Consider the following 14110-nt stretch of genomic DNA (forward strand, 5'->3'; position numbering starts at 1 on the left):
GAATTTGTGTATCTAAGAAGTATGTTTACTAGGGATGGAAAGACCGAGAAAGATATTGAAAGGAGGGTGAGTGCCGGGAACAGGGTTAACGGTGCACTGAAATCTACTTTGGCAAACACATGTTTATCGCAGCAGGCTAAACTAGCAGTTCACAACGGAGTTCTAGTGCCAACTCTAATGTATGGAATTGGAAAAATGATGATGAAAGTAGGTTGAATGCTGTCGAAATGCGATCCCTCGGCGAATGTGTGGTAAAACGATGTAGTGTGTAAGGCTAAGACATGCATTATCAACAGAATCAAGAAAGGCGTGCTGCGTTGGTTTGGACATGTAGAGCGAATGGACAGCGATAGAACGGCTAAAAGGATCTACGATGCACAAAACGACGAACATCGAGAAAGACATGGCACGATCAAGTCCATCAAATACTAGAAGATTGACATGTCAAAAGTAGGAACAATCGGCGTGCGTGCATGAAAAGATGTACGAATGTAGAGGAAGCGAGGTCTGTATGCCAAGATAGAGTGCTATGGCGTTCTATGCTCTCTACCTATTTCTACGGGGAAATGGCGTGATGGTTTGTTTGTTTGTTTGTTTGTTTGTTTTGTTTTGTATTTCAATAATATGTTCGCATTTAATTTTAGTTTGTAATGTATGTATTATTTAAAATAAATGAATTGAATTTTATTAAAAGTGTTATTTCATCTGCATTGCAGAACCCAGAACATTAAAAACGATTACGGCGCATTTTTGATTAATTTTAATATAGAATTACAACAAAAAAGGCGCTTTACATGTGATTTAATTTTTCTTTTCAAAATTCTAAATAATATAGTTGATTCGCCGTATCTTTTACAAAATATTGGTTTCCGTTGTCCTCTTCGCTATACCAGATTAAATTTCCTTTTTTATATACCAACTTGTAAAAACAATAATACCTGGAATTCATTCATTAGACGTACCTGTAGAAATTATAACGGACTCAGTATTGATGTAGACATTTTTAACTGCACGTTGCATTTGTACATAAAATTTCTTCATGGGGTCGATTATTTGGAATAGTTGCTGAATGTGCATCTTGAGTGGTTTATGCTATGTATTTGTGCCGCATGTAATGTATATATGTTTGTTTATGTTTTATATGTGCGTTATTTATTTATTTGACACTTTATATATATAGATATACAATATATATGCATATAAGGGCTGGCATATTGCCTTAAGGCAATTTCTTCCTATCTACCCAAACCCAAAGAAAATTATAAATAAATGGACATATTGAATCTTACAATTTTATCCAAAAATTAAAAACAAAGATTAACAAAATAAAACTATATAAAAAAATAACACTATACTTTGAAGAGAGGAGAGGGGATGGAAAGCAAAGAAGAAGGATAAAGGAACAATTTAAATATTTAGATAGTGACATTTCAATCTTGACTTAAATGTAAATAAAGAAGAGGTCTCTAACATTAGTGGGTAGAATATTTCACAATCGAGCGGCTACTACTGTGAAAGAGGAGGCAAGAAAATTAGAGCGATGACAGGGTATTAAAGGGGTTCTCTCTGCGTTCATGTGTGTGCGTGGATGGCTCGGAGTGTACAATCGGTATTTTTATTTATTTTAATTTATTACCTCCATGGAAAACGCAAATGCTAACAATTATTCTTTTCTCACTTGAAATTCTTATTTATTTATTTTTTTGTCACATTTAATGTTTATATCTCTTGCATAATTTATAAAAACTTAATTGGTCTTTTTATAACTCACTTATACCCATTTATAAATCACTTAAACCAGCTAATGACAGGTCATAAGCCCTGTAGATGCCTAGACTTCTATATTACCTTTTCTGAAATGTTCTTCATCTCTGTTGTGATATGTTAATGGTCTTTTTATGTTAAAAAATTGTTGTTTTTAATACTTATTATGTATGACTGTATATTTTCCGAATAAAAAAAATGTAAAAAAAACCCACTCTAGATTCTTACCTTGAGGAGTATGTCCACCAAGTTCACGATGATCAGGGACTTCTGGCGTTGTCTGTGTGAATATTTTAGGTAGGATAATTCCAAGTGAGAATCCTGCAACAAAAAGAATACATCATTGATTTATTGTTCTCTGTGTCCGTGCGAAAGTAGAACACAGTTCTCATTGGTTAATAGAGCCTGAACTCAGGACGAGTTTTTTCGAAAAATTCAGGAAATTTTTCTGAAAAATAATATTAACCTTTCCCTTGACGTCCTAAAAACACCCTCGAGTTACGGTGTTGTGTAGTCACTACACATTCATAAAATAAGATATTTAAAAAGGGAATTGGCACGAATATTTTGAATCGGCGCGACCACACTGGGCGTCGAAATTTTTGTAGCTTAATCACAAATAACTATCGACGTGCTAATAAGCGACGCGATAACAATTTCTCACTTAAAATCAATATTCTGTACATCAAAAGTGTTTTTGTGTAAGTTTTGCAAAAGCGCCAACACTAGAATTGACCTATACATGATTTGATTGACCTTTCCCATTTTGTCCTAAAAACACCCTTTCTTTACGGTGCTGTGTAGTCACTACACATTTAAAAAAAAGAGATTAAAAAGAGAAAAATAAATCTTTTTACGGAATGGCTTTAATCAACCAAATAGTAAAGAGACTCCCGGACGAAATAAAAAATAGTGATATGAATAAAAACAAAGTAAAATTGGTTTTAAAAATCTTTTTCTTAAATTCTAAGTTTAGTCTATAAAAAAAAAAAAAAAAAAATATAAAAAAAATGGGGAAACCAAACAATTTAAAACAGTGTCAAAAAAAGTGTTTGTTTATTATTTTTTATATATTTCGTTTTCAAAAAAGACTTGATTAACTTGTATTTAATTTTTTTTAAACTTTTATTTTATTGATATTTTTAAGATTTTTTAAAAAAAATATTTTATGTAAACATTTATTATATTATGTTACAAAAATGTTTAAAGAGAGAAATCCCTGCAAAAAAACTGCTTCTGCAGTTTGGCGGGAATTAAAAAAAAAAAAAAAAAAAAAAACCATATTATTTATTTTATTAGGTAAACAAACAGCATGTACACATATATTGCCAATTTCTTTGTATATTAGTGTAAGAAACTCATGCACACACCAAAAAAATTATTTACACTTAATACAATCATTTAAATTATGTTCAATATAATAAATGTAAAAGAAACGAAATGAAAAAATAATTATATAATGTTAATGTTAAATGTCTGCTTCTCTCAAAATTTCTATAATTTTTTACCTAAATTTACCTACATGCATTGTCACAAAAATATCAGCCTCGGTAAATATATTGTTATATTGGTCGCATATTCTAGGTATTGTAGTTTGTTTAAAATAGATTTTTGACGCGTTTTCAGTGTAAAACAAAAGATTTTGTCTCGTCGGTCTAGATGGCACACGAAATGGAAGTCTTTCTAGTAGGTTAGGAGAATCAATTTTATTATTTATTAATTTGGATAAAAATAACTGGTCCAACATTATTCTTCGATTTTTAAGAGAGTTTATTCCATGGTACTGCATACTTTCAGCATGATTAGAAAAGTTAATGTTTAACCGGTAGTCGACCTGCTTGAAAAAAAATTGTTGGACCCTTTCTAGTCTATTAATACTTAATAATTTAAATCAAAGATGATAATATTTTTAATCTAACTGCTGAACACATGAAAAAACCATTGTGTATCGCTAACGACTCAGGCGAAACGTGTACCCGCGCCAACTTCCCGAGAGCTACTAAGTAGCTACATAGTACTGGACTACGTGACTGACTGAGAGTATACTTTTGATGATTTGTAATTTATCCCCGATTTCCGATAAAATGCTTTTTTGTGCCTAATAAGTACTTATTGCTGAATAACCAACTATTTTAGTTAGTACGTAAATGTGTAATGGAGGAATACTGAAAATCTTAACCCAATATTGATTACACTTATAAAGATATTATAGTTATTAGACGCAATGTGTACTAGCTACACATCACCGGGGAGGGAGGGTTAAATGGAGATACATCCGCCTTGTAATATGGTGGTGAGGTCCAAGGTTCGATTCCTGTAGCTCAATTACAACTCTGTGTAACATTCACCATTTTGCCCATATTTAAACATCTATATTCCTTCAATTCTTTCATCTGTTGATGTTTCATTTTCAAATGTTCTTCATCTCTGTTGTAATGTCCATAATTGGATTGTATCGAGGGGTAGAGACCACTGTATGAGATTGCTCCGGGAATAAATGCATAACATCGCTGCTGTTTTCATTATTATCCATATACGTATATCGATATGAGTATGTCATCACTGTCATACGTATTATTATATAACTTTTGATTCCATTTTCGACATGTATTATAATTTTTTATTATTTTTATTTTTCTATTATTATTTTGTATATTTTTCTATTATTATTTTGTATATTGTTTTGATTATTTTGCATATTGTTTTGATTACCTGTATATTGTTTTAATATGTAAATAAATATTTTTGATTTATATATCGAAGAGTCCCGACTTAACACGGAATTTTCTAACAAGTCGGGACATAAAAAACATATAATTGTGTCTATGTAAAATTGTGTATTTTGTGCATTAAAAAAATAAATAAATAAGTTAATATTAACAGCTCCCAGGAAGTTGAATCCAGTCCTTGTCTACAAAAAATTGGACAAACTCAAAATGTTTTTGACTTATTAGTAGCATAAAACACATTTTTAAATTTTAAATTCCTGTGAAAACGGTCTTTGCATTGGCCATGCCCCTAATACGTCACGAATAAAGTTAATTTCGAACTTTGTTTGTTACTGTTAAAATTAATATCGAACGTCGTCACGAGTCATTGACGCCACAATTATCAATGCCAAACATGTCGCGTTTTTCTAGTGACACATTTCGTTAAACTTTCATTTTTAAAGTTATGTATGAAAACATTTCTCTACAATATCCATATTGATTTCAAAAATACAATTAATTTTTCTAAATCCATTTTATATATTTTTATCCGAATTCGTAATATGTGATATTCCCTTTTGTTTGGTCGGTTGTCCTAGTAACAAAAAACAAAAAGGATCCGCCATGACAGTTCAAATCGGTATTTAACCCTTAGACTGCTAAACAATGATATATCGTTGTTGCTAATCCCTATCATAAAGTTCTAACTAGACTGATGCTGACGTCATAATCCCCAAAAGGGTAAATGAATTCGGGAACTGCTTGTTGCACTTAACCGTCAGTGGTATAAAACATTTTCAAAACATAGAAATTACTTATTCGACGGGTTATTATTCAGTTTCGTACCTATTTCAGCCCTACGGAAAATTTAATACAAAAAATATTTTCTTACGCGCGGTAAAAATTCGAACATTATTTATTTATTAAATCATACAAAAATTTTTTTTGTACTCCCAGGAGTTACAACAAACTCATTTTGGGACAGAAAAATATTTACACATAGGTATGTTAACAACAATAATATAGCAACAAATAGTAATAAAGTAACAAGTAATAATATGTACATAAAAACTGAAATAAGATAGCAAGCAAATATATGATACAAATCATACATCCGCTTGCCATCCTTTAAACAATCCATAATAAAAATTACAAATAAAATTGTTATATTTACATATTGCAAGAAAGAAATATTTAAGGGAAAAAATAAAATTAAATTGTACAGCAAAGTTTCTTGAAAATTAATAAAAAATAATGTTAAATATTTTAATAAAAACGAACTACTTTGAACGACGTCGCTTGTTCATATGAATCATCCAAGGTATATTTTACTCAAAGATTGTTAAGCATGCATTGATGGAAGTGGTAGGTTTGATAATAAGGGCACTTTGCCCCGCAATCAACAAAAAAACCATCATAATACTGTCGTTTCAATAATAACTATTAAAACAATGCGCCTTGAGATTGCTGTGCGAGATCATTTTTGTTTGTTTTTATTTTCGATTAAGAAAGGGTTTACAACCGCTGTACGAGAATGTGTTGCGGGCGGCACGAGTTGTCTATCTTGCTCACTCCACTGGGCTTGAATTAGATATTTATGAAATGGAAGATTTTTCTTAGAATTGCTATTAATTTTTAAAACAGTAGTGTGTTTGGAAAACAACGTATTCGATAAAATATTTTTAAAGTGTATTAATAATAAGGTTTCTGATTAGATTCTTGAAAAACTGCGTAGCAGCGTAAGGGTTAATACGCGGTATTGGCGAGTGACAAAGACAGTTGGTTTGAGAAGGGTGACAATAATATATACATCTATACTCTAAGATATATACTATGTCGTCTAGTTCTACGTATCGGTATATTAATGTTTATTAAATCCAGGAGTTCGCAACAATCGAATTTATTTATTTATTTTATTTATTTACACTCTTTATCAAAATACAATTCCTTGTTCACTTTGCCCAGCTAACAAGGGTACATACCCCGTTCCAAGCTAGGCAATTACATTTTAATATATTATAATAGTTAACAAATTAATGTAGAGCACAGACAAACAAAATATAAACTTATTCGTATACACATTTTGATACATATACATACAGACATACACATATATACACACATATATATATATACACATGTACATACACACACCCATGCGCATACACATACATACATTCATAAAAACATAGACAATTTATTTATGCGAAACTTCATGGTTGTCATCTATAAATATATATTTTTTTAATTATTCATTATTTTTTTTACTTTATTTTCGACATCCAGTAAGAATCTCCAATCCGTGGCATGCATCAACTTTTCTGACTCCCTACGACCAATGTCATGAAAGAGCGAGGTCAAACGCAACTTGACAACACTCCCGTCTTTCCACGATTCTGGCAAAAGATTATGGACCTTTTTGCCTACGTAATAGTGTTGTCTCGATGCCAAAACAGTGTTGACCCCTTCACTTAGTATCAGATCCCTATTAGAGTATCTTATATTATGGTTGTGGTTGACGCTTGGGAATATGTCTCTATTGATGTGTGTAACCACTACCGTTCTCAATATATACTGTTGAATAATATTCAGAACTCTGAATTCTTTGAAGAGCAAGTCACTTGGATAACGAAATGTTTTTTTAAAATTACTCGGATTAAAGATTTCTGTGCAATTGCTACAGGTTCAAGGGCGGTTTTAGAATGAATGAATTTATATAAAAATATTAGGTCAGTTATTTTCCTGCGATCCTCCAGAGATGGTAAAGATTGAAATGTCACTGTCTGAATATGTTTATAAAATGAAAAAAAAACAAATACCTAGAATTTATTTTCTCCGACTGAACAGTGTGGATAGGTAGGAAGAATAGCCTTAAGGTATTATTCTGCCCCCCCTTATATTATGTAAAGTGTTTGATAATAGTAATAACGTTCTTTTTAAAGCAAGGTAAGATACAATATCTTATAATGTAGTTTTATTAAATTCCTAGAAATAAATTTGTTTTATTGAATAGCCTTTTTTTTTTTTTTTTTATTTATTTAACTTTTTGTACATCATTTTATTTGTACATTGGCAGGCTTATTGCCAATTGGCAATTTCTTCCAACCAACCAATAAAATAATAGTTTTATTTTTATAATTTGACCAAATCGACTACAACTTCCTATCAAATAATTTTAAATTGTCTACTCTCTCGAATAGGAGAATCTTAATCGATTTAGTAAACCTATATAAAATAGTAAATGGCGCGCTGGACAGCCCTGATTTAACGCGACTGGTTAATATTAAAATACCTTCCCGCCGCACACGAAATAAGTCGGTGTTTGTCGAGGTGTCCAGCGGGCACAACTACTATGTAAATTCACCTATAGCTAGACTCCATCGCCTTGGTAATGAATATGGCGATGTTGATATATTTCGTTACTCATTGAGCATATTCAAGACCAAAGTACTACAGGCGACCGACGCGACCGACGCGACGGAGTCTAGTCAATAAATCTTCGATCGTATTTATGTATGCTTAAAAGTTAGCCCGTGTTATGTTTTATATTTTTAGTTTATAAAACCCTTTTCAGTTTTCAACATTTTTAATAAGTTCACTTTAAAGTTTAGTTTACCGGTGTAAAAAAAATAAAAAAATATAATTATGTTTTATTTGAATCCTGTTATGCCTTATATTATAAACATAATATAATGTGTGTATTATGTCTTAATAGTGTATTATGTTAACTATGTAACTTTATTTTTAAATTTTAAATATATATATTTTTTTTAATTTTTATATTTGAAAAAATGTTAATTATGTTTAATGTGTAACTTTTTCTTATTATATAGCATGTATAATGTAAAAGCCCCATGGGCGTCAACAGAAAGAAAAATAAAAAATTAAATATAATTAAATAATTCAAGTTACAGAACATATTCAATAGATTTTTTTTTTTATCTAAAGGCTAAAGATAAAAATAAAAATAAACGAATTTGTTTATAAATTACCTTAAATCAAAACTATTACTCAATGGGAAAAAGGAAAAAAGAGGAAAAAGGATAGGAGGAGAGATTAAGGAAGAGAAAGGAGGTGGTTTTCAGACGTGATTTAAACAGCGATAATGTAGTAACATCTTTGATGGTGGATGGGAGATGATTCCACAGCTGAGCCGCATGGACACTATATGTATGAGTTAGAGAAGAAAGAGGAATTGTGGATGGGTATTAAGAGAGTGCCTTGAGAATTATAACAAAGAGATAAACCATGAACTGATAAGCGTTGAAATTTTTCACGCAGGTATATAGGAGCGTTAGGACTATAAAGTACATTGAATGGAAGTGAGAGGGAGTGATAATCTCTCCGCTGTCTAATTTTGAGCCATTTTAGCTGCCTACGATAATCAGAAATGTGGTCATATTTCCTAAGACCAAAAATGTACATTATGCATGTATTCCGAAGTCGTTCAAGTTTATCGAGTTGCTCACAGCTTAAATCAGTCATGGAAACATCAGCGTAATCTAGAATGGGTAGTAGTAATGCTTGTACAAGGGTGCATTTAGTATTAATGGGTAAGAATTTTTGGAACCTTCTAAGTGAGTGTAGACTGAACAATATTTTGCGGCTTAATTCATTAGTATGAGCTCGCCAGCAGAGATGTTCATCCATTTGTACTGCTAGATTGTTTACGGATTTCCTGTATTGAATATTGGTACTATAGACATTAAGATAATTTTTAACAATATATGAAACAAAGGAGCTAGCAATGGCTCACCCTGTATTCTGTGCTAGATTTAATAAATAAACTCACGTGAAAGCTGTTGGTCAGTGAAGGCCAGTAGATTCCTTTGTACAAAACACCCTTTTTAAAAACATCGGATTTATCTGGAAAAAAAAGAAAAAATAATTGAAGATTTACCTTTATTGGCCTAGTTTAATAGACTTAGAATTAGACTATGAAACTGAGCCAATTAAAAAAAACAATTTGAAATCTTTCTCTTTCCGCACCTAATGGTGCATTGGGTACTGCATTGGTACACCAATCGCAGCGTGTCTTGTTCATTTTTGTCACATGAAGGTAAAATGATTAGTCTTACGATTCAGGTACCAGTCAAGGGACTATGGAATACTCTGGTGTAAAAATACTATTTTAAATAAATATTACATATTAACCGTGTAGGGAATTGAGCCCCAAACCTCCCGCAAGGTAGGCAAACGCGCTGACCATTATACCGCGAGACCGATCGTATTATCAGCGCAATTAATTTTTAAGTTCCAAATTTCTTAAATCATTCCGCATGTGACGTCATAGATTCTCTTTCTGTTATTGTCGGTCAGTTCTGCCGATTGTTTCGATGACGGTAACTTAACCAGTTTTGTTTCATAGCTCTCTTATCATTGGTTGAGTTTTATGAACTGGTGACGTCCTTTAAAGTAGTTCGTTTTAATTTTTTAAAAAAAACGTTTATTTTCAAGCAACTTTAACATACAATTTAATGCTCTAATTTTTACCGCGCGCAAGAATACATTTTTTGTATCCAATTTCCAGTGGGGCTGAAGTTTCTTATGAGGAAAAAAATTAAAGCATTAAATTGTACTGCAAAGTTTCTCGAAAATGTACGGAAAAATATATAATATTTTGATAAAAACGCACTACTTAGAATGACGTCACTGGTTCATGTGAATTAACCTTTGATCTGGGAGCTATGGAAGATTTCCGGTCTGCTTGTCGCTTCTGGACCAATGGGAAGAACTGAATGAGAATAAGCGGAAATGAAATTCTGACGTCACACGCGGAGTTATTTCAGAAATACAAAACTTTAAAAAATCGTAAAAAATCACCAAAGTTGCTTTAATGCGCAGTTAAATTATTTTCGAAGTTATTGTTTCAAATGAATTAAGCGATTCTTAACAACTAAGAACCCTAATATAATTATATAAAAACAATCTATGCGGACGACTTAGAAAACAAAAATGACATTGAAACGACTAAAACCATCAACAATGACGTGCAAAAACTATTAGAATGGACAAACAAAAACTTCTTAACACTAAATGCCAAGAAATGCAATATAATACATTCCGAAACACAAAAGAAGAACCATAACATGAACATAAAAATAAACAACGAAACTCTTAAAGAACTAGAACATGTGACTTACCTAGGACTCACAATGGACAGACAATTAAAATGGACAAAACACATAGACGGACTCACTAAAGTAATAGCATCACTACATAGCCTCTTCTACAAAATTAAAGATTTTATACCAAGAAAGGAAAAAAATATGATGTACGAAGCCTATGTCAAAAGTAAATTGAGTTACATGATCGCCTTCTGGGGAACTGGTAACAAGACAGACATAACAAGAATACAAAGACAACAAAATAAAATTCTTAAACTAACATACAACCTACCCTACTTGACCTCTACGACTGAACTGTACAAAAAAACACACCAGTTTGACATAAACTACTTGACTAAAATTGAGACGTTAAAAATTGTGCACAAAATAACACTGGGAAACATACAAGACGACGACATAATATTAGCCAAAAATGCTGACATACACAAATATAACACCAGACAACAACAACACTATCATATTCAAAAGGGAAGACAAACACAGGACAGTCAAAAATACTACATAATGGACTTAAACACTACAACAACTCACCTTACTACTTGAAAAATTTTACTGGAGACAAATTTAAAATCAATCTGAAAAAGCACATGATGACTGAACTAACTAGACTAGACGAGACATAAAATGACTAGACAATATAAAATTTCTAATGTAACCCTAACGGTTTTTTTAAAATTGTAATTAAATAAAAAAAAAATTTAAAAAAATTATAAAATAGTATATTTAATTCGTATTCGTAATACGTCAAAGTTTTACTAGGGCTGGCATTTTCTCCAAAATACACATCTTAAGTTGTGTGGACAGCCAGACTTAAAAAATTATTAAAACTGGTCAAATACACAATTAAAATCTTTTTAGTATTATAAAAAACGAAAATACGCATTATTTATCATATTTCAACTGTTGTGTATACTTGATTATTCAGTATTTTTTCTCACTTTCATTCAACAAGAATGGTATAGTTTTTAAATATGAAACCTCGTAATAACTTTTTTCATTCGCGTCTTCTAGATCTTTCTACAAAATGGTTGGTAATTAAAGTAAATTATAGTAACGTGAAGTCGAACCTGTGAGGCCAGCATATTTAAGTTCCTTTTCTCCAACTGGAAGAGGAGCAGAGTCCACGGTATCCGTATACCAAACCTTGGAGTCGCTTTCTTCCTTCATGTCTTTTGCGTCTTGCTTCTGTAACAAATACAATCATATTAAATCATACCCAAACCCCACTCTACCCCAACTTAATTCCCGTTTTCTAATAGAAAATTTAAAATCTAATTGAAAATTTACTAAAAAACGAAATATAATTTTTTTTTATTTATGGATTTTTTTTACAAAGATACGTATTACCAAAAAAAATCCCCGACTGTATGAGTCTACAGCCCTGTCAGGTAAGAATACAACGTTATAAAAAGTGGAAACATGCATGAATACTAAAAATAAAAATAATAACAACAATAATGATGGATGCAGAAATATTAAAGGATGTAAAAGAGATAAAATATTTGGGGATTATAATAGATTCTAGATTGACTTTTTCCCAGAATACAAAATATGTGACAAATAAGATAGCAAGGAAGGTTTCTCTTATGGGAAGAATTAGAAGATATACAGCTGCAGATTCGTGCAGGATGATTTATAACTCCATAATTGTGCCTCATATAATCGGCCTCCGTGGTGTAGTGGTCAAGACGCTTGACTCATGCACGGAAGGTACCGGGTTCGATTCCCGGTGAGAACACGGAAAATAAAAATGTGATTTTTCTCAAGCCTGGGTGTTTTGTGATGTAATTCACCACTGTAATTGGGCCTCCTGGCCTGTTGTGGTGCAAAAATAAATAAATATAAATTATTGAAGTAGTATTTTGTTTTTGGCAACTGAAGGGGAAAAAAATAAACTTACTGTTCTGCAGAATGGGGGCTATAAGAGTAATAAAAAAAATAAAAAAATACACCAGAATAAAGTTGATGCTGAAACAAGCAAAAATTATGACAGTACGTCAACTAATATATTTTAATGTAATGTTTTTTGTTCATAAAATGATTAATGGTTATACCTCAAAAGATTTGACTCAAAAGGTTTTTTCTAATCAATGTGAACACGGATATAAAACAAGAAATAAACATGAAGTAAGACTACCATTTCGTAGGAAAACAAGTACACAGAACTCATTGATGCACCGAGCTGTACAGTTATATTATAAGGAAATACCATTGGAAATAAGAGAGCAAAAAAATATTATTTCATTTAAATGTCATGTGAAAAAACCATGTGTTTAGCAGATAAATTTTCGTGTTAGCTTTATAGAAGTTTTCTTTTTAAGTGTACGTATATCGTTTGAAAAATGTTAATAATTAGAATATGTTTAAATAATAATTAGATATAAGTTAATATTAGGACATTCATTTATTATGTTTGTACTATTTAAAGACAAAATAAAAAAAAATAAAAAAATATAAAAAAAATAACAAATATAAATTTCAATAAACAAATTAAGTCATTCATATGTTTTATACTTGTAAAATACTTTGAATTATATAAAAGGTAGTGTTTGCATGTGTGTCCTTGATAGGCTGAATAACTACAGGACCGATTTACGTGCGGTTTTCAGCAAAATGTAGATCTTTACCAGGAACATATTTGTTGCTCGTAAAATCTTCGTTTTATAAAGTAGAAAAAAGTTAGGAGCGCAAAAGGTTTTTTTCATTGTATACAAGGGCTGCATTCGCCGAGAATGCATATACCAAAAAAATTTAAAGATGTAATTTTTTGGTATGTTAATTTTTTATTTTTTTTAATGTTTACAAACATCATTCGATTTTTATGGATCCTTATCAGATTCTTTCCTTAAATTCCTTTAAATTTCTACCCGTTTTGTCATTTAAATGGATTTTCAGTAGTGATAAAATAATATTAACTGACATTTAATACATTTTTGAAAATCGCATTCCCACATACAGTGCGTGCACCCCTGTTGGATAGAAGATCAGAGTATAACATTTGTAAAAAAAAATCTATATTTGAAAATTCATTATTTTATGTTTTGGAATTCAAACATAAAAAAAGTACCTATAGTAGGGCCAATTGAATAGGTCACCTGCTTAAAAACATCGATTAAAGTGAATGAATCGATTCGGACTTCAAACATAATATATGTGAATTGAATTCAGTTACTATGAAAAAATACTTATAGGTACTGTAATTTTATTTTAAAAATCATAAGTCGAATCCCTGTCCCATTATTATTTTCTATCGTAAATTTAAGGAACATAATAAGTACATAATTTAACAAAATTATCAACATTTGATTTTTCTAGGTAACATCCCTCGTGTTTAAAAAGGGTTTACTTATGCAAGATTGTAACGACGTTAAAAATGGTTTATTAGTGAAAGTAAATCGTAAAATTACCTTCTTTGGTCATTATTACAATAAATATGTAATCGTAATTGAAAAAAGTTAAGCAATTGTGCAATTCTAGATTTAAAAAAAATAAAAAATAATAATATTAAGG

The 14110-nt window shown here is 30.9% G+C and overlaps 1 protein-coding gene across 1 annotated transcript in view; it reads right to left on the reverse strand.

The window, feature by feature from the left end:
* Window positions 1–14110, reverse strand: part of LOC148276077 (adenylyl cyclase 78C-like) — a gene marked incomplete at its 3' end in the record, with an annotated part of 88333 nt that overhangs the window by 25466 nt on the left and 48757 nt on the right. Inside the window, exons 5-7 of the mRNA XM_088234787.1 lie at window positions 11668–11785; window positions 9265–9338; window positions 1993–2085 (exon numbers count right to left, since the gene is read on the reverse strand). Of these exons, the coding sequence (XP_088090913.1) occupies window positions 1993–2085; window positions 9265–9338; window positions 11668–11785 (285 nt within the window). The remainder of the gene's footprint in view (window positions 1–1992; window positions 2086–9264; window positions 9339–11667; window positions 11786–14110) is intronic.

Source organism: Micrasema longulum, unplaced genomic scaffold, assembly GCF_059751315.1.
Source record: "Micrasema longulum isolate JH-2025_06_02 unplaced genomic scaffold, ASM5975131v1 h1tg001288l, whole genome shotgun sequence".
NCBI lineage: Eukaryota > Metazoa > Arthropoda > Insecta > Trichoptera > Brachycentridae > Micrasema > Micrasema longulum.